Source organism: Typha angustifolia, chromosome 9, assembly GCF_048772165.1.
Source record: "Typha angustifolia cultivar Huaian chromosome 9, ASM4877216v1, whole genome shotgun sequence".
Lineage (NCBI taxonomy): Eukaryota > Viridiplantae > Streptophyta > Magnoliopsida > Poales > Typhaceae > Typha > Typha angustifolia.
In genome coordinates this window covers 1,441,593-1,461,600 of record NC_133247.1, presented here as the reverse complement: position 1 = coordinate 1,461,600, position 20,008 = coordinate 1,441,593, and the positions used below count along the sequence as shown (strand labels likewise).

General features: G+C 38.0%; 4 protein-coding genes across 5 annotated transcripts; 2 read left to right on the top strand and 2 right to left on the bottom strand.

Moving 5' to 3' along the window:
- The first annotated feature begins 24 nt into the window (after positions 1 to 24).
- LOC140766707 (small ribosomal subunit protein mS47) lies at positions 25 to 5,226 on the top strand. Its single transcript, XM_073106279.1, has 14 exons — positions 25 to 352; positions 433 to 513; positions 610 to 678; positions 768 to 831; positions 1,001 to 1,080; positions 2,034 to 2,117; positions 2,741 to 2,825; positions 3,156 to 3,241; positions 3,324 to 3,445; positions 3,677 to 3,737; positions 4,401 to 4,499; positions 4,567 to 4,668; positions 4,747 to 4,788; positions 4,866 to 5,226. The coding sequence occupies exons 1-14, from the start codon at positions 230 to 232 to the stop codon at positions 4,983 to 4,985; spliced, it is 1,218 nt and encodes a 405-aa protein (XP_072962380.1). The 5' UTR covers positions 25 to 229; the 3' UTR covers positions 4,986 to 5,226.
- A 132-nt stretch (positions 5,227 to 5,358) lies between these two features.
- Positions 5,359 to 7,591, bottom strand: LOC140766709 (QWRF motif-containing protein 7-like). Its single transcript, XM_073106281.1, has 5 exons — positions 7,069 to 7,591; positions 6,408 to 6,644; positions 5,900 to 5,989; positions 5,681 to 5,788; positions 5,359 to 5,595 (listed from the first exon to the last, which is right to left on the bottom strand). Exons 1-5 carry the CDS (start codon positions 7,552 to 7,554, stop codon positions 5,527 to 5,529), a joined length of 990 nt encoding a protein of 329 aa, XP_072962382.1. The 5' UTR covers positions 7,555 to 7,591; the 3' UTR covers positions 5,359 to 5,526.
- Positions 7,592 to 12,197: 4,606 nt separating this feature from the next.
- On the top strand, positions 12,198 to 16,895 carry LOC140766602 (putative glucuronosyltransferase PGSIP8). The gene is made up of 5 exons (XM_073106031.1): positions 12,198 to 12,729; positions 13,722 to 13,980; positions 15,026 to 15,227; positions 15,436 to 15,583; positions 16,077 to 16,895. The coding sequence occupies exons 1-5, from the start codon at positions 12,461 to 12,463 to the stop codon at positions 16,618 to 16,620; spliced, it is 1,422 nt and encodes a 473-aa protein (XP_072962132.1). The 5' UTR covers positions 12,198 to 12,460; the 3' UTR covers positions 16,621 to 16,895.
- A 326-nt stretch (positions 16,896 to 17,221) lies between these two features.
- LOC140766603 (uncharacterized) lies at positions 17,222 to 19,514 on the bottom strand. 2 transcript variants are annotated; one of them, XM_073106032.1, is made up of 6 exons: positions 19,190 to 19,514; positions 19,049 to 19,108; positions 18,847 to 18,959; positions 18,214 to 18,282; positions 17,659 to 17,710; positions 17,222 to 17,577 (listed from the first exon to the last, which is right to left on the bottom strand). In XM_073106032.1, the coding sequence occupies exons 1-6, from the start codon at positions 19,505 to 19,507 to the stop codon at positions 17,434 to 17,436; spliced, it is 756 nt and encodes a 251-aa protein (XP_072962133.1). In that variant the 5' UTR covers positions 19,508 to 19,514; the 3' UTR covers positions 17,222 to 17,433. The 2 variants fall into 2 exon arrangements, with proteins under 2 accessions (XP_072962133.1, XP_072962134.1); XM_073106033.1 differs by lacking the exon at positions 18,214 to 18,282.
- Positions 19,515 to 20,008: the final 494 nt, after the last annotated feature.

Sequence of the window (20,008 nt, the reverse complement as noted above, 5' to 3'; positions counted from 1 at the left end):
TCTTTCCCTAATTCCATTAATAGGTTCTATTTTTAATACCAAAATTTGTGCTAGCTTAGCTGGTCCACATTTCATTTGTTGAGCAAGGAGATAAACCCATCTTTACTCTTTTATCGGATTGCTTATTCGTCTAAAACCCTATTCAGAAGCAGCCGGTATAACTTGCTGTCTTTTTTCCTGACCTTAAGCCCACCCAATTCGCCTATTTTTCCCGTCGACAGGAGAGACAATGAGGAGCTCAAAGGCCGTAGCTTTAGCCCGGCGGTCCTTATCCGCCCTCCGCCTTCTTCCGAATCGCAGGGCGCTCTCGAGTCATCCCAGCTCCGCCATTGATGACCAACTCCAAAACGAAGTCCTTCTCCAAGCCCATCCCTTTTCCTATCCCCTTCGTATCCTTACAGTCCTATTATTCTTATGTATCGTCGATCTCAGGTGCTCGTGGAAGGCAAAGCGAGCGCGCGTGCGGCGATCCTGAATCGACCCTCTTTCTTGAATTCTCTCACTACCAACATGGTACTTTCCGGTTTTGTGATCTGTTGTTAGTTTCAATCCGCATATGGGATAATGCATTGAAGATGTTCGATGATATGTCTGTGCGACCTTTTGTAGGGAGTTCGGTTGAAGAAGCTGTATGAATCGTGGGAAGACAATCCTGATATTGGTTTTGTTATGATGAAGGTAGGATCTTAGTTCTATTGGCTGATTGTCTTCTTTGTTTGTTTAGCTGGAAGAAGAAAAGTTAAAAATGCGGTTTTGATAAAATGAAGGGCAGTGGCAGAGCATTTTGTGCTGGTGGAGATATTGTCTCGTTGTACAAATTTATCAATGATGGTAAGATGTTCTGCTGTGTTTGTCCAAATATCTATTTCCTAGCTACTAAAATTTCCCTATGCAACGAAAGGATTTTGGATGTGAATGAAAGACTTAATGTTACTTAAATTTACCATTTATAATGTCCCTTTGCTCAACTAGTTCATTAGTTGTTACTTGTCACATGCAGGGAAGTTGGAAGAGTGCAAGGATTTCTTCAAGAACTTATATATGTTTATTTATGTTTTAGGCACATATTTGAAGCCACATGTAAGTTTTATTTCATATTTGGGAATTTCTGTTATTTTATAAGGTTGAAAATCATTATTCTTATGAGAACTTTTAGGTTACTAGCGCTATTCTATTATTTCCGCTGGATCTTTTTTACTCTCTTCCTTTTCTGGTGAACACTATCGTTTGTCTATTCTTTGGTTAACCTGGGAAAAAAATTTCAGGCCATGTCAAATCTGATGTACATTCTGTCAAATCGAACACAACTGGTAAACAAAATCTTGGTTCATGCCATTCCTAAAAGGGTTATAAACCCCATATTGTAGCCTGGAAACTAATTTGGGGGTAATATCTGATTATAAGAGGAACATGAACTTGCATATATACCTAAAACATAGAATTCTGGGTAACCTGAGATCTGATACACATTGTATTAGATCAATAAACTTGAAACACCAAATTTATATGTCAAATGATTCTATAGAGGGAGCCATAAACTCCGCATAAGATCATAGAACACTCGGCTTCAGTTTAAGGTCATGTCAAATGTACCAGGCATCATCATAGCAATTTTCTTAGTTCACAATATATCATAAAAAGGGTCATAAACCTTAAAATGTTTTTCTGTAGGATCAAATTTTGGTCACATCATCTCTTGTCTACTTTGAGCCTTAGCATTCCTGGGGTATCTTTATAGTCCAGTACATATAAAGAATTCAAGCTAGTGCTAGGCTTCTTAATCCAGCCTGTGGTTTTGCTTCTATCTGAGACATGAGATTCCTTGATCAACATTTTCATAATTGTCTTACAATCATATATCTTTCACCGAGGAACTTGTTTGCCCATAACCATTAGACTTGTCTATGTAGATTCACCCTCTTTCAAATTGGAACTGAAGTTCATATCATCATAAGATATATGTTAGACATTGTAATAATGATTACTGTTGTTAAATCTTGCCTCTAATAAAAACCTTTTTTTGTTTGATATAGGTGGCTATTTTGGACGGTATAACAATGGGGGGTGGAGGAGGAGTTTCAATTCCTGGAACATTTCGCATTGCAACTGATAAGACTGTACGATTCAGATACCTGCTATAGAAAATCCTGTCAATATTTCTGTTTGTACTAAGTCCAGCTAGTTTTTTCGTCCCTTGAAGCATGTTTTCTTTGTTCCTAAATTGAATTCTGAAATGACGTCATCTCTCTATCATGTTTAGCCTAAGTCTTGCGTGCCTCACATTCAAAAAGTTGGTTTGTTCTACAATGTATTTGCTTCTATCTATGCTCTGATTTTACTGAATACAAAAGTCCATCCTTTTTTCTCTTAAAAGATTTATTCTTTTAGGGCCCAGTTTGAGTTCAGAAAGAATCTCTAAATTGATTCATAAACTCCTAACCTGGTTCGGTAAACAAACATATTTGTATCTTTTTATACCTAATCGAGTTCACTTTAAAAAATCAAAAGTACGAAATGAGACTACCAATCAAGTTTGGAACTTATCCTCATACCAGACAAGCCCTTAAGACCCGTAAAATAATCTGATTAGTTATATTGGTTTCATGCTGCTCTTAGTTTGCTGGGCGCTATAGTGCTGAAGTGTGCTTGTGACAGTCTGTACATACCTTTGAGAAACCTAACTTGTTGAGCAGTGTTTTCCTTTTGTCCTAAAGCTTTTCTGCTTATTTTACAATTTCAGATCTTTGCTACACCAGAAGTTCACATTGGCTTCCATCCTGATGCTGGGGCATCCTTCTATCTATCACATCTAACAGGTCATGTAGGTAAGGTCTAGAGCGAGATCGCCCATCCAGACCATTGGGTGGTTCCTACTTAAATTTTACAATCTTTAACATGAAGAATGCATTGAAATGTAGTAAAATGTAATCATTTTATTGGTGTCTATAGATTGTCAAAACTTGATATTCTTATTAAATAGCTTATGCAAGAGTTAACTTCCTTTCTGGTATTTCAATTTACACTGTGGCTTTAATATTCCAGCTTGGTTTTTATGCTTGGTTATCAGTTCCACACAGTATAGGCATTCTCATTGATTGGTGTGATGTGTTTCTTTTTCTTTTTTTCTTTGGTAAGCATTTATGCTCTTTTTGCAGGGGAATACTTGGCTCTTACAGGTGAAAGGCTCAATGGCATAGACATGCTTGCTGTTGGTCTTGCTACACACTATTCAATGACTGCTGTTAGTATTCTTCTCTTCCCTCCATTTCACTCCTGTATGAATTCTCCTTAAAACCCCTCTGTAATGAGTTATTTTTCAACAGCATCTTGGTTTGATTGATGAACGACTTGCTAAGTTGGTAACTGATGATCCTTCAGTTATAGACTCTACTCTTGCAGAGTATGGTGATCTTGTCTACCCAGATAAAAAGAGCATCATTAATAGGTGAGGTTCTTTTTAATCCCTAGCAGTTTTTTGTGGAAAATATGTGTTGATTAGAGCTGTTATCATGTTCAACATGCCGAGACATTTCCATCAATGTTTTTCCCCAGTGTTTTGGAATATGGCTTTTACTAATTAGAATATCTTTCGAGTATCTGTGTATATTGAAATTAATTTCTGATCTCGAACAGAATCTTTGGAATGTGCTATTTTATGTTTGTACAATACATTCAGGTTGGAGGTGATTGATAAGTGTTTTGGCCACGAAACAGTTGAGGAGATTGTGGATGCTCTGGTGAGTGGTGTCCTTATATTTGTTAAGAACATTTTGCTTGTAGCTTATGGTTCAAGGTCTATTACATTGGGCAAAAAAAGAAATATGACAAATTTTTACTTGTTCCTGGCAATTTTTTATGGTTTCAATTACAATCAATCTTATTGTATTTTTCATTTTCTCGAAGGTATATTAGTATTTGCTACTGGCACACAATCTCTCCTATTTCTTCCTAATCTTCTCAAGACATTAATACCATCTGAATCAGGACTCCTGTCAAACATTCTGTACCTTATTCTTCCTACTTGACAATATAATCTTAGCAATTCTCCGACAGACAATAGATTTACTAAACTAATTTATTTCCTTCATCTGCAAAGACTATCTCAACCTGCAAGGACCCACTCTCTATTTAGGATACAAGGAAAGCATAATAAATACTTCTTCCTTGTAGCTATTGAAATTCTTCCCTAAATAAGAAATTAAGATGCCATTGCCTAAATTTATTAGTTCTTGACAACCAGGCAAATCATTAAACAATTCCTTCTTAAGTGAACGTGTAGCTCTGGGTCTTGCATATTAAGATGCAATGGACTGCAGGAAAGTTCCTGTGTATGTTGGCTTTTCTATTTTGGGTAACACGTCTATCTCCTTTATGTTCTACTTTCTATATTGGACAATCAGGAAAGTGAGGCAGCTAGAACAAATCAAGATTGGTGTACTTCTGCACTCAAGAAAATTAAGGAAGCCTCTCCATTGAGTTTGAAGGTGTCGCTAAGATCGGTAAGTTCAGTAAAACCTCTTACTGCTTTCTGCAGTTGTGTTCTTATATGTCTGGGTGGTTCCATAGATACGCGAAGGTCGATTCCAGACTTTGGATGAATGTCTTGTTCGAGAATATCGAATGTCTCTGCACGGTATCTCAAAGAATGTTTCTCATGACTTTTGCGAGGTATGAAGGCACTCTTATTTGTAAACACGTGAAGTTGATTACAAGGAGGATTTCCTAACCTTTCTCGTGGTTCTGCAGGGTGTTCGAGCACGGTTGGTTGACAAGGACTTGGCTCCAAAGGTAACCTAGATTTATTCTGTCAGATCCTTCATTTTGTACTAGTGGGGAGACTTAACCATTATCTGATCTTCATGCAGTGGGATCCTCCCAGTCTTGGTCATGTATCAGAAGACATGGTTGATCATTACTTCTCACCTCTCGGTGAATTCGAGCCTGAACTAAAGCTACCCACACATATGCGAGAAGCATTTATCTAATTGTTGATCATAACATCTCATTCTTCCTTTTTGCTGTGCAAGATATGGGAACAATTACAAGAGGCTCTGTTTTGCCATAAATCACTACACCAGTGTGGGAAGTCCAGCTACATTTATGACAAATTTGAAAGCTTTTCGCGTTACCAACATCCATATCACTCTTATCCTCGGGACATCATTGCCCACATTTATTGTTCAAATTGAAGTAATGCATAGCCAATGAGAAGATTGTTGAATACTAGTTCTTGAACCATGTATATTATGATGCTAAAGATATGCTGCACGTCTCTTTGGCATAATATAATCAGGAAAAGAAATCTCAAGCAGAAGTTATGAATACAACAGTATAAACTGTCACACACACACAAGATGGTAGTAAAATTATCATAAATATTCCCTGGCTTCGAGTTCTTTGTATTTCTTCTCATCGTATATACCATAGTTGTTTACAGTAAGAGGTTAGAAGCTAATCCCAGGAACTGCATGCTCTGTTCTGATTGCTATTGACCCAATTACTGCTAATCGCAGGCTAATGATATCATTAATCGATGTTGTCATCCTTCTCTTTCACTTCTTGGATTAGGCATGCTCTAAGGCTTAACTCATGCATCTGTACGAGAAAAACAAAAAGGTTAATCTCAAATGATAAGCAACGATAACTTATTAATTAAATCTAAAAAGAGACTAACACCCACCTCTAATGACGTGATGAACTTAGACAGCTTAATTAACTCCTCAAGACCTTCTATTTCTAATCGTATCGTCTCGGCTAATTCACAAAGTACTGCGCTGACATTGCCTGCCTGCATAGAAAGTTAAATATAGATAATAATAATAATAATAATAATAATAATAAAACGAGCCTCTTGGTAACTTTCTTCTGAATTCAAATTAAGTTAAATAGGAGAACAAACCTTCGAATAAAAGATCTTCGCATTAGCTTCAATGTTCTTCATAATCTCCATTGATATTCGAGTGTATCTATACAACGACACCATGTTGGCCTGGAAAAAAAAAATACCAAGTAAATAAACACACAATAAAACGATTAGGAGATCAATACTTTTCATCAACAGTAGCAAACTCTTCTATACCAAAGTTATCGTTGTCAGTCCCACTAAGACAAAAATCGATTAAAAGTATATTCATAGACTCCTTTAGTATACCTTTATCCATTTGTTGGCCAGTCGGAATAGAAAAAGGGACGTCCTACCTTTGCTGATCTTATAGATCGAAGTGGGTATTATATTTGCCTTTTTGAAATTATCTTCATGCGATAAGGTTTCCTTTTCTAGCCGTCAAATAACTTTTCATGTTTCCATCCTTCTAAGCAAGTATTCAAATGGACGAGAACATTTCATAGATTTTAAAAGCCTCCAGGAGAGAAATTGCTCATATTAATTTTCAGAATTTAATTATTACCTGGGCGCCCTCGACTAGCGGAACGGAGGTGGAAGCTGCACCCAATACCCGACCCAATAAGGACACAGCCTCGATGTGTTGTTTAGCTAATGGCTCCCATTTAATTAGGAGTCGGATCTGCGGGTTTAAAACCCGCACCAACTTTAGCTTCCGCTTCCTTCTTTGGACCACGATCCGTTTCGCTGCTACGATACTCCTCTGCTCTGAGACTCTCAGCCATGCATAGAAGAGCTTCTTCTGAAAAAAAATATATATATATATAAGAAATTATATAATTATACTAGAAATTAGATTACATGTATACACTCTTTAAGTTTTGGATCATTAATTACTCGCTTTGAAATATCTTTGAAAAAAAGGTGCAAAATTTTGTGGCAGTTGCTACAGTATACGTAATTACGGCATGTACAGTTAGATGTAAGAGAGGAAAGCTGAGATGAGTTCTTCGGCCACGTTGACTCTCTCGTTGACATAATACAACTTGTACTAAACCCCCTCTCCCTCGTCATAATAACATCAATTTTTTTGTCATATTATTCGGCAGTCGGCGGCCATTCAACGGCTGCCACGTCGCAGATGCATATGCTCTGCTGTCGTTTCGGCTAAAATTTCATTTTCGTGAAACATTGTCAGTAATTAGAGCACGTCGACGTTTGCTCACCTCCGCCGCCGACTTCGCCCTCTCCCTCGCCGCCTCAGCACGCGCGTTGACGAACCGCCACTGCATCAACCTCGCCGTCGCCATCCTTAGCCGGTGCGCCGCGTCTTCCTTCCCCGTCGCCTCCTTCCTCCTACCAGTGAACAACCCCAAGACCGCTCCTCCTCCGCCTCCTCTCCTCCCCTTCGCCGGCGGCGCTCGCCCGGGGGAGAGCGCCCACGCGGAGACACAGGGCCGAGGCGTCCGTTGGCGTCGTGGCTCTCCTTCTCCGGGGAAGGGGAGCAGACGGGGTGACGTGGCGTTGTGGTTCTCCTTCGGAGCCGAGAGACGGATGAGAGCAGAGTTGGGCTTGGATCGGATTACGGAAACGGAGCGGGAGTGGTTGGAGGAGAGAGGAGGTGAAGAGGGCACGTGGCAGAAGCGGGCGGCGGCGCTGTAGCTGCGGTGGAGGGGCTTCGGGGATCGGGGACGTGGGCCACCGGCTTCCATTTTGCGTTTCCGAGTAATACTCCGAGCTCGAGAGGTGGTGTTTTTATCATTGAGAAAAAGGACGGATTTGACCCCGGTGTCAAGGGTTAAAAAAGGAAAATCCATCAACTTTTACAACCTCGTCGCAATCGATATAACTTACTTACTACTTGTATATCACTTTATATCTGGCAATGATATTTATATATATATATAAAACTACATATATTACTCTCATTTCCTGATCATTTTCAAGCAGAAGAACTCTCTTTTATCGTCTTACATTCAATTCCTGATCATTCTTCTTTTCTTTTCTTTTGAACAAAATGGGATGAAATGGTGAAAAGTAGAGAGAAAGAAGGGTAGACTGAGTAGAGTTAAGAATGTATAGATCGAAACTTGGGAGCACGTCTATTGTTAGGTGAGCGAAAGTGATAAAAATAAAAGAGAGAGAGAGAGAGAGAGAGAGAGAGAATTTAGTGTCGTGATCCACGAACTTAAAATGGGTCGATTAGCAGGAAGCACGTTACTGTTTCTTTAGACGAGGAGAGACGTCAACATTGAGAAAGCTCCTCTGCCCCTCTCTTAATTCCCACTAGTTTAGTCGTGGGATATTTGGAACTTGGAAGGCCTAGTGTTGCCATCCAAAATACCTTACAATAAAAGTAGTCTCTTCTTATAGACAGACGGACAGTCAGTCCTTTTTCTTCTAATCCCATCTATATTCCTTTTCCTCTAAGTGATACCTTCATATATCACAATAAAAAATAACATACTAAGAAGACAAGTTATAAGGTATCCTTATAAAACTTTGCAATGGGAGTGGCCCAAGAGGCCAGGCTTCAATTTTCTATGGCCTATCCCAGGCCCAATAAAGATAACTATTATATCTACATGACCCTCGAATATTATGTGTTCTAATCTAGAGTAGAGTAGCTATTTTTATTTCATACTCTTAAAATTATACATTTAATCTAGAGTAGAAAATTTGAGTGTTTGATTGTAAAGTACAAATAAAAAATAGTAATTGACTCAAAATACTCCTAGCAATGTGAATTACTTTTGATTTATATAAATTTATATTAAAGTGTTCTGTAATTAAGCTTATACGTGGAATAAGATTAATTAGAATAAAAATAAATTAATATTTAGTTGTAAATTTAGAGTAGTGTTACTTAATCTATAAATCGATCAGCATAGCCCAAGTTCCCGTAACTTGGAATACTCTGCCACCTTGGTTGATAATGATTAATTAGTTGATGTCATCTTGGTCATGAGTGGAGACTTCCCTTAGTTATAGTTGGGCTATTTTGGAGTTAGATGACGAAATCCAACCATTATTGAATGGTTACTATTTAAAAATAAATATACTCAGAAATTATGTGAGGAAATCCAAGTGGTGGCATGGTCCATGACATGGCCATCATAAACAATACATGGGATAATCCTAATGCCATGTCATGACATCATAACCTTAAGCTGGCATCCATCCACATACCTCCCCCCAATCCCACCCTTTTCCATGAATAGTGTTTGGAGATTGGATTATTATTTTTTTAATTCAATAGCCAGAAGGATAGATATAATTAGGATAAAGAGTAAACTCTTCTTAGATACATAGTCACTTAGTCTAAGTTTTAAATTATATACGTCGTTAAATAATTACTCAAAAGTAACTGAGATTTGCTATAAGTCGTTCGCTGTCGAGCTGCTCCTTGAGGCAAATTAAAATGGAGTTAAGCTCTTGAGGCAAATTATAAAATTATTAGATATTTTTTGTATAATTTTAAATCTTTGACTTCTTCTTGTTGACATGGCCAAGACTGATTGCATTCCAGCGTGTGTGACACGCGCCTGAGATCCAGAGTGGATGCTGACTCGGATTAAAATTAAATTCATAATGAAGTAATCTTTATTATTAGTTGTTGTTGTGTAACAAAATATCCCAACTAATATACTGTTTGATAATAGAAAATTAGTTTGTCGGTTGGCAGTTTCTTTTATATTTTATTAAATTGTCCACATCGGCATAGCTAGTCACCAATATGTGTTTCTCCTGCCCTCCGTAGACTTTATTATATTTATATTAAGCATTAAATTTATAGAGCAAGTTGTATGGAATTCCTATTATTCTATCACTAGATTTTGTCGAACTATATATATATATATATATATATATATATATTATCATATGATTGTTAAAGTTAACAAATATTAATATGGATGACTAAAGTCACTAAATACCATTATTTCATAAGAATTGTTACATTATTATATATTTACACATCCACTCTTTTTTAATAGATATTGACCTGTTAAACTATAGAAATGGCTTTTTTACTTTTAATTATACTCTAATTATTTATATAATAATTCAAAGAGGATATAAATGATTTTTAACAAAACAATCTAATATAAGAAGTATTTACGAAAGGTTTTATATAATTAAAGAGGTCAGTGTATTGTGGACAATTAATTAGGTACGTGAGAAAATGAGCAACAATTCAGTGTAATTATCCCTATAAAATATCTATCACTTCTTTTCTTTTCTTTTTTTGTTAATAAAAGCTAAGAGTTTATTTTATTGTTGCATGATATCATATAATATTAGATAGTTTCGAATCAGTTTAACCAATTTAAGGACAAAAGGATGTTTTCGTAATAAAATTTCAGATTTAAGTTTTAACCATAATTAATTAGAGTTAATTAGTAGCACGATGATTCTGACGATAATAATAATATTTTATAGAATATAATCCGCTATAATGTGAAAAGGTCTATTTTTGTTTAGAAAAATTAGAAATAAAAAGTTAGACACCGATAACCCCCGTTCACTTGTGGAATAAGAATATATTTATTCTAAAATAAGTATTTTCTCTCATCACCAAAGGTAACTCTCCGTACTCACACGGTACGGGGTATTACCTTGCTCGTCTAAGTATAAGGTTATAATCCCATATATCCGCGCAGCGCGGGGTATTACGTCGTATATGAGAGTGTAGGATTATAACCTCGCATATCACGCAATGCAGAGTTATAACCTTGCATGCTCGTATAATATAGGAATTTTTTTGAAATATTGTTTTCTATCGGCTCAAGAGTATTTTTATCATTTAGTTTAAAACATCACCAATTATTAATACTTTAATATTAACTTTATATCACATCATATATAATTATTATTCCTCATACAAGCATTGAATTAAATATTAGAATAATTTATACTTGTAGTAGCTATTTTCTTCTAGTATTTAAAATTAAAATAGTTATTCTGCAAGTTAACACAAGAATTTTTAGAATTCCTACCACTTTAAAGATGATTAAATGAAAAAGAAAAACCCACACCGAAAGTTCTCGCCATTTCGCCGAAAGTCCCCTAAATCATATATCGTATACAATCAAGTGAAACGGACACCTCTAAAATTGATAGGATTTAAAATTAAGATCACAAATTGGGAAGAAATAGTTATCAATCAACACCAAGCCAAAAGAGTTTTGCACTCAAATCCAACAAGCATATAGAAGGAAGGGGGGGGAAGAAAACTATTGAAGGTTAATAAGTAAACATCCTGAATGCGTACAAAACCAGAAAGACGACGGAGTGGAAAGACTTTAAACAAAATATTAGCTTTTAATTCTGGACTGGCATCATGCGTTGGACTAAATTCACAACTGCAGACTCTTCTCTGGAAAAATATATATATATATATATGGTGGAAAAAGCATCGCGGTGAGTGGGATTCCATCAAGTATCACAATTCAACCCTAATCGACCGATTCAAACTCCCTGCACCCTTGTTAGGTGGTGACCTTTTATCCAATTAAACCCTGCAGTATTTAGTTTTATAATAGATTTGTACTGGATCGTATATTAGTTTGACCTCTTCTATGTAATACGAGTCCACGAGAAAAAGGAGACCCCTGAAAAATAATGAAAAAAAATCTTCGAGTAGGTTAGTTTTATACTCTTCGGAACTCTGATCCATTCTCTTCGGGGTTTAAATTAAAAAATAATAGAAAGAGAAGGGGTTGAAATAAAAATCTTCGGAAGGAGAGATGAACACCGCATCTTGGACTTCCCGCGCGGCTCAGAGGCGGTCGTAGGAAATGCGATACGCTCTCAATAATTGACCCGCCGCGTGGCAACAGCCACCTAAACAACGACTTAATCCTCAATTTGAGGCAAGCCGAAGACTTATTTGTTTCTTGATTTAGATGCGTCTTTTAATTAGTACGGCAAACATTAAAAATATCAGTAACTATTAGTACGGCAAACCTAAACCTTAAGAGGATGACCCTTTTTTTAAAAAAATATTAAAATTCTGTAATAAGGACTCAATACGATCTAATTTTAGTTCAAACAGTTCAATCTCTACTGTTAATGATTTAAACCATCAAAATAACTAACTTAGATTGGAGAGTCTCGGAACGATTCAAACATGTCCATCGTCTTCCGGTCCAACAAATAAGCCGAGCGAGACTTAAATGATCTTATCTACACATCACCAACCCGACCCATTAAAAAAAGAAAAGGAAAGGAAAAAGAAAAAGAAATCCGAGACCCGCTTATCCTCAAATAGAAAATCCGGGAGTGAAAATGATATCATAATAATCCCGTTTCGACAGAGTTTTTATAATTATAAAACCCCCCCTATCTTTTCGTTTTATATTACATTACTCTTTGGACACTTAATCGATCTCCTCTTCTTCCTTGTCCCCCCACCCCTCTCGTGTTAAAGGAACAACAACGACGCGCACTTCCCCCTTCTCTTCTCCGGCTCTCTCCGACTCGGATTTGGGCAATGGGAGTGAGTCGCCGGCCCCGGAGTTGGAGATCCGATCTCGCATAGCCTCGGGATACGCGCTAGGGTTTCCCTCGCCCTCGCCCCCTTTCCTTCTCTTCTAGATTGTTTTAGGTTTGCGGAAGATGGGTTTTTGGAGGACAAGATGGCATCTGGGGCTCTTGTGGATGCTTGCGGCGGCGGTGGTGGTTGCGGCGACGGCGACTGGGGAGGAGGAAGGGTTGCCGAGGAATCGGCACGCCTACGCGGCGATGATGTACATGGGGACGCCGAGGGATTACGAGTTTTACGTGGCCACGAGGGTTATGATGCGATCTCTCAGGAAACTCGGCGTTGATGCCGATCGCGTCGTTATAGCCTCCGTCGATGTCCCGATCCGGTGGATCCAGACTCTGTACGCTTCTATTCTCACGCCCTCTTTTTTTTTTTTTTTTTTTCTTGTTCGATTTTTTCGTTCACACGTCCCCGTCGCCTGATTCAGAATTTTTATTTTTAATCTTTCGTGATTTACTTAATGGTTAGGCGTGAAAGTTTAATGTCGAAATTAGGGTTTCTACGATAATTTGACGTTCTTCTTACTGTTCGGTATCAATTTGTCGTTTAATTCTTATTTAATTTGAAAGTAGCTTCCTTTTTCCATATTTGGGAAGGGCAATTTTTGGGGAAGATGAAGAGAACCAGAGGTCAGCAGATCCTGGCCATGGATATTTTTCTCTTTCTTAGTTTTTTGTAGCAGAAATAACCTTCGTCGTGGGACCGTCCTTTGCCGGAGTGCGTTGAGACTTTGGAGGGCAATCGGGTCATTCAATTATTTATTTTTCTAATATGAGTAATGGAATCGCTGGCGAATTCTAATAGATGATGATGGTTGTCCACTTCGAAAGTACGAAGCTTTTGACTACTTCTCAAGTCTTGGGACATTTAGAAAGACGCGGTTTGACAGCTCTTAGCCTTGCTGTGGGGTCTATATTCGCCACGCCTCCTGTTATTTGTGAAATAACCAAAACACCACCGTGGTTCTTGGTGGAAGCATTGCTGTCTTTGACCATCAAACTTGGCTTTTGAATTCTATATGTCCGTATGCACCGCACGGCCACTCTAACAAACATTTTAGTTGACTGGCATCGGTTCTTATTAGTGAGAATATTTCTTAAATGGTTGGGTCCCATTCTGGAACTCTATCGGGTCCTCAGAAATTTAAGTTTATGGCCCAAGTCAGTTGCTCTTGGTAGAATCTAATATGAAGTATGCTCGGCTTCTGTAACAAGATGAACGCAAATGTTTTATCATCTTCGGCGTATTAATTTAGTTTGCCGATGGTAATTGTGAACTGACATGATCAGTGTAATACTGAAACTTATGCCTATGGTTGATGACTACGAACAGGAAAGAGGAGGATGGCGTGAAGGTTGTTACGGTGGAGAATTTGAAGAACCCATATGAGAATCAGGATAATTTTAACACAAGGTTCAAGCTGACATTGAACAAGCTCTATGCATGGAGCTTGGTGGAATATGACCGTGTAATTATGCTCGACTCCGACAACCTTTTCCTTCAAAAGACTGATGAACTCTTCCAGTGCGGTCAGTTCTGTGCCGTCTTCATCAACCCCTGCATCTTCCACACTGGCCTCTTTGTCCTTCAGGTACACTATCTCCTTCATGCCTTCATATCATTCACAATTTCCTTTTCCTTTCTAGTGTTTTCTGGGCCTGAAAGTAAGGCATCAATGTTTTCAAGTACAAGAAAATTTTGGTCCTTGCTAGTTGTGATTGGAGACCAATAATTGTTGTATCCAATTTGTTTTTCTTCTGTCGTTTTTTCCTTTCTACGATGGTTTCTAGCGCCAACTATTATCCATTCCCATATGCAAGTGAGAGTTTAGATTCATTTTAAACATGCTGTCCATTATATGGCATACTCGGAAGACCATATATTCTAACGTTTTAACATGCTGTGCTTTTAATATCATACTTGGAAGACCATATATATATATTTCCGAACAGAGAACGATGAGGACAATAAAGTGACGATGAACATAATCCTAATAATGTAGATAATTACCTTTTGTTTAAAGGACATTGCACCATTCCGACCTTTAGCAAGTAGAAATAAGGAGCTTTGATGTCGGTGGACGCTAGAGGCTCCTGTGACTGTTACATGGAGAGGCGATAGAAGTTAAATTACATGGGTTTTAGGTGACCTCCAATAACATTTTGTATTTATAGGATTAAGCATTTTAATTTTCAATTGATTGGTCAAATTCCTCAAATCATATGGTCATTTATGTTGGACATTTGTTCTACACAAGCATGTCTCGAAGTCCACTTTAAATTACGATTTGTATTGCAGATTATCATGCAAGTAAGCTAGAGCAGGATGTTAGTTAATGTCTTCCTTAGAGCGAACACATGCATGTCTAAATCTAATTAATATAAATTTTCTCGTTTGAAGATATTAAGCTGCTAGCCAGTGGCTACAGTTGGAGTTCCAACTCAATCCGAATAGTCCTGACTAGGGCAGGATTTTGCATACAGCAAAATAAAAGAATAACAACACTAGAAAGGAAAATGACCTTCTGCTAAAAAATTTGCTGTAAGCTTGTGCTTTTCTTTGATTCAGATAGCATGACTTTAGTACATATCCATTATCCACTGTGAGTTAATGAGTGTGTATCTTTACATTCACAGCCTTCAATGGATGTTTTCAAGAACATGCTTCATGAGCTAGAGATTGGGCGTCGGAACCCTGATGGTGCAGATCAGGGCTTTTTGACTAGCTACTTCCCCAATTTGCTTGATCAACCAATGTTTCATCCACCTGCCAATGGTACCAAGACTGATGGCACATATCGCCTTCCACTTGGATATCAGATGGATGCTTCCTACTTCTGTGAGTACATGAAACCTGTTCATTGTTTTCTCTTATACAGTTTTCCCCCTTATGCTTTTGATGATTTTATTGGATATTTTGATTAATCATGCTTATGTTGACATGTAGAAGTCTACAATTATTTGAGTTGTGTTCATTACATATTAGAAACTGAAATATAACTTCTGTTATTGGTTTGATTTAATAAGCATGTTTTTACTCTGCACAGATCTGAAGCTTCGCTGGAGCATTCCCTGTGGACCAAACAGTGTAATCACATTCCCTAGTGCACCTTGGTTCAAACCCTGGTATTGGTGGTCTTGGCCAGTATTACCATTGGGCGTTTCTTGGCATGAGCAGCGCCGGAATAGTATTGGGTGAGTAAAACAAGGATATACCAGACCAATATCATTTTTTTTGTTGACTACCTGGCTTATTGCTTAATAGCTATTGTTAGATGGCGGTAACCACTTGGCAGATTTGGTCGCATTCAAATTATACCTCAGCAAAAAAATCCTTTCTAAGGGCCATAGGACTTGTGATGATTTTTCTATTTGACAAGTTGGATCCAGGAGGGAAAGTTGACCGAGTCCTTGATTTTTATAGAGTTGCATAAATTAAGCTAGACATTATGGAAACAGATTAGTGGGCCTTAAACATGTAAAGGCTGTCAATTTGACAGCTAAATTTGGATTAGAACTTGTTTCTTTAGAATAGTGATAGTGTAGTTATAAGCTTCTAGTCTTCTGAGAAACAAGCATTGTATTCCTGTAGATGAATGGCTTTTCACATAATTTGAAGTTGAAAGTTGAGATCTTTGCCTCATTTTTTATCCCTAAAATTCATGCTGACAAATGGTATTGTGAACAGGTATGGATCGGAGCTGCCGGTGATCCTAATCCAGTCAATTCTTTATATCGGAGTAATGGCGGTCACCAGGCTAGCACGACCAAGTTTGTCAAAGATGTGTTATAACAGGCGTCCAGAGAAGAGCACTGCCTTCATACACTCCATGCTTAAGGTGGCAGCCTTGTGGTCCATGCTGGCTGCCTACACTGTTCCCTTCTTCCTCATTCCCCGCACAGTGCATCCAATTCTAGGCTGGTCTCTCTACTTGCTTGGTTCATCAGCTCTTTCTTCAATCGTGATCAATGTCTTCCTTCTCCCGCCATTTTCAGTCCTCACACCTTGGCTTGGGATTTTCGGTGCACTCTTTGTGATGGCGTTTCCTTGGTACTCTAATGGTGTTGTGAGGGCCTTGGCAGTGTCTGCTTATGCAGTGTTCTGCGCTCCATTTGTTTGGGCATCTTTGATGAAGGTAATAGGCTCCTTGCATATCCTGATTGAAAGGGAGGTCTTCTTTCCTAGACTGGGAGAACCTACACAGACACCGGAATTCAGCAAGCTGTATTGAGTCAGTGATACACAACCTAATCACCAGCAGAAGTGATTATATCGGCTAATTCCATTTTGACGATTTTGGCTGTTCACTTGTAGCAGTCCGCTGTAGCATTATGAGTTATAATGATTGTATCATAATAGGATATAAAACAGGTGGACATGATGGCCTGGAATGGGGTCATGATATCTCTATCGGGAGGGGGAACGTGGAATTGGAGTATGTGTTTGGCTTCGTTTGGTTAGGAAAACTTGATGTTTATTATAATTCATTTAATTTCTTTCTCTGGATTGGCTTGTCCTGATGAGTACTTCTCAATTTCTGTCTCCAAACAATAATAGACAAAGGCTGAAGGCTGCGAACCCTTGAATCTGTAAGTGTCAGCTAGAACAAGACTTGCCCTTGTGCTCAGGAACAATAGGTCATTTCATGTTCCTAACCAGGAACATGAGATATGGGATATAAATTTCACTGATTTGCAAGCAGTAAGTATTTACTTTTACTTGAAATAGGTTGTTGTTCTCTCTTTGCTTGTAGAGTTCAGTATATGGTGTTGCCAGCTTAACGAATTACTGATGCCAAGCATACTACGACATGAAAAAAAATAAAAAATCAGTATCCGAAGAGAACAGCGGCTTCTTAAACTAACAACAAAGGGTACAGTTGCAGGCTGACAAATTTCATTCGACAGGAAAGAGATGATATATACTATGTCAATCAGTTTTGATTCATTTCCCATCACTAACTATTTCACTGTTGAAAAAAATCAGCTGTATGTACACAAGTTTTCATCTATTGTAATCGAATGTATTGATGAAGGTAAAATAGTCATGGATCAGCAGGAAAAGTATCTTCAAAATATTCAGCATGTTCTTGTGAGCGCATTCTTAGTTTTTCCTGCAATTCCAACTGCTTCGGAAGAACAAGTTCAGCTCCATGACCAGACATTGAGAAGTATCTCTCCAATACTATCTGCAGGCAGCGTTAGTGAACAAATTGAAGCCGTAGAGAGGAAAGCTGCACTGCATATAAATTGCCAGAAGTCATACATACCATAGCAGAATAGGCATCAGATTTCACTTTCCGGATAGATCTTTTGAGGGCCCTGGAAGAGCATGATTGTTAGATTTCCATTTGGAACCAACCTTGTAACAACACTTCATTCTAATGCAAAGGAATATTTGTTTCCCACAGTTACCCAAATGAGAGAACATAAGAGTACTCCAACACAGGGTTCTTGCCAGATCCTTCTTTAAATTGGCCACAGTAGAGCCTTAACTTTTTGCACAATTATTTTTGTACAAGACATTTAACTTTCCTACTTTTCTTTCTGTTTATGAATTATATGAGGTATAAATGCAGTTAGTTTTCTGATGCAGCCGAGTATTTCAATTGTTATGTCTCAGTACTTCTATGTTTATTGCATCAATCAAAAAATTCAAATAAGTAATATACCAACAACAGCAGTCTCAGGCTGACATTGAACAGGTGTAACTCAAGCAGGTCCGAGAGTCTGAGAACCCTAACTATGATAAAGCACAGGGCTGATCCACAGGTATAACAAAAGATAATACAAACATACTTGAGAAGCCTAAAAGAAGAACTTACATATCGATCATATAATTAAGGGCATCTATTGAAGTTCCATGTTCATCCTGAAGATATACTCTTAAGCCTCTGCACTGTTCAAGCAGTCGCAATCAATTTAAATAAATAAATAATCTGAATTCTGTAGTTCAGTAATCTAAAACATAACATACACAAAGATCCAATATAAGTAGTAATTAGTAAATAGGCAATATGCATTGTATATGGACTACTAATTTAGCACATCTACTTAATACTTAATGCATTGTAATGTCAAACTATACTCGTGGAAATTCTAATAATTTGCATCAGATAATTTGAATCCTCAGGCAAGGCAAATCAACAGGATCCATCCAAGGATAACTTAACAGATTGCTAACTACAAACGGGCTGGAACACCATTTATTTGAGGACTTACATTGATAAAAAATTATAAAAAAGTAATAACTACCATTCCTACACATTGTATAAAAAGTTCTTGAAATTAAAACAGCTATAGTTTCTAGGAATAAAATCACCAATTTTTATGACCAACATCAAAAGGCGGATCATAATTTTAGCCAAGGAACATGTGCCGGACCCCAGCTAGAATTGTTTTTTAAAGGACAACAGATCCTAATATGTATTTAAACAATCTGCAATTCAATCATTCACCTCTCCGCAGCTCGAACTGCAAGCCTCCCCGCAATGCTACGAACCTTGTTCGATTGCGGTGTTTCCTTCCCATCAAGCGATTTAGGAAGGCCAACAATAAATTCATCAGCTTCCTAAAGGAAAGATAATATATCGATTCATCAAAATTTTGACAAACGCAACGCGAGGGAAGAGATCAAAACCAATATTGACCAGCGAAGACCTCTTCTTGGGCAATTTCAAGAAGGCGCAACTCAAGCTTCTGCCCTCGCAGCTCCAAAACCTAATCCATCCCAAAACTTTAGAGGATCGAAACAAAAAATAGGAAGAGAGAATCATGGAGATGAACTGGTGGAGTCGTTACGTTGAAGGGGCGAGGAGGAGCGAAACCCTTGCCGAGGGCGAGGCCTGTTCTCGCGGCGCCGAGGTCGACGCCGAGGCTAAATCCGGCGCCGGACCATAGCGGGTCGATCTTGCGACGCCGCGCGTTTGGGAAGAAGTCAGTTTCCGTCGCCGCCGCCATTCTCGGAGAGGAGAGGGACGAGGAGAGTGCACGAAACCTTACCTTAGAAACCCTAGATTTGTCAGATTGAGAAGGATTAGGCCTCGAATGCGATAAGGTCAAGAGTGAGAGATGGAGAGGAGGTGAAGGGGTTGAGATGGTACGCAGGAGCTGCTCCATTTCTATCTTCCTCTCCTCCGCGGGAGCCGAGGAGATGGATAAATAAAATCCAGAGTGGGCCAAGCCCAAGGATATGTTGGGCCGAGAGAATTAAGGGATTTTTCATTTCACACCTACATTACGTCTCTATTACGTTTTACGCCGCAAAACATGTAGATATTTAATATTTAACCCCCTATATTTTGCATTTAATTCCTCACAAGTATCAACCGATAGAATAGAGAATATTCGTTACTTTTAAAAATTAAAAAAAAAAAACTAAAATATCCCTCCTTTGACGTTAAAATCTTAAAGAAAGCTAATGCTAGAATGTCTTATAAGACATTAACAATAGAATCTATACATGTAAATGCTAATGAAATTAAAACTTACCGTTCTTTTGATACACATTTTTCTTTTTCTTTTTTTAAAAAAAAATAAGCAAAGAAAATGTTTACTTTCTACTTCCTCTTTTCCTATGTGCTAAAATCTAGTGGGTTCTCATCTACTTAGTCTATGGTT

What these genes read in the sequence shown, in the direction of transcription:
- LOC140766603 (XM_073106032.1), bottom strand. Translation starts at nt 19,507, where the DNA reads ATGGAGCAGCTCCTGCGTACCATCTCAACCCCTTCACCTCCTCTCCAT. An exon ending in CTCCTCCTCGCCCCTTCAAC is followed by an intron (nt 19,109 to 19,189) that starts GTAACGACTCCA and finishes GGGATGGATTAG; the next exon opens with GTTTTGGAGCTGCGAGGGCA. An exon ending in GCAGTTCGAGCTGCGGAGAG is followed by an intron (nt 18,283 to 18,846) that starts GTGAATGATTGA and finishes TGAACAGTGCAG; the next exon opens with AGGCTTAAGAGTATATCTTC.
- LOC140766602 (XM_073106031.1), top strand. Translation starts at nt 12,461, where the DNA reads ATGGGTTTTTGGAGGACAAGATGGCATCTGGGGCTCTTGTGGATGCTT. An exon ending in CTGGCCTCTTTGTCCTTCAG is followed by an intron (nt 13,981 to 15,025) that starts GTACACTATCTC and finishes TTACATTCACAG; the next exon opens with CCTTCAATGGATGTTTTCAA. An exon ending in CAGCGCCGGAATAGTATTGG is followed by an intron (nt 15,584 to 16,076) that starts GTGAGTAAAACA and finishes TATTGTGAACAG; the next exon opens with GTATGGATCGGAGCTGCCGG.
- LOC140766707 (XM_073106279.1), top strand. Translation starts at nt 230, where the DNA reads ATGAGGAGCTCAAAGGCCGTAGCTTTAGCCCGGCGGTCCTTATCCGCC. An exon ending in TGAAGGTGTCGCTAAGATCG is followed by an intron (nt 4,500 to 4,566) that starts GTAAGTTCAGTA and finishes GTGGTTCCATAG; the next exon opens with ATACGCGAAGGTCGATTCCA. An exon ending in ACAAGGACTTGGCTCCAAAG is followed by an intron (nt 4,789 to 4,865) that starts GTAACCTAGATT and finishes ATCTTCATGCAG; the next exon opens with TGGGATCCTCCCAGTCTTGG.
- LOC140766709 (XM_073106281.1), bottom strand. Translation starts at nt 7,554, where the DNA reads ATGGAAGCCGGTGGCCCACGTCCCCGATCCCCGAAGCCCCTCCACCGC. An exon ending in CGCTAGTCGAGGGCGCCCAG is followed by an intron (nt 5,990 to 6,407) that starts GTAATAATTAAA and finishes TTTTTTTTCCAG; the next exon opens with GCCAACATGGTGTCGTTGTA. An exon ending in CGAAGATCTTTTATTCGAAG is followed by an intron (nt 5,789 to 5,899) that starts GTTTGTTCTCCT and finishes CTTTCTATGCAG; the next exon opens with GCAGGCAATGTCAGCGCAGT.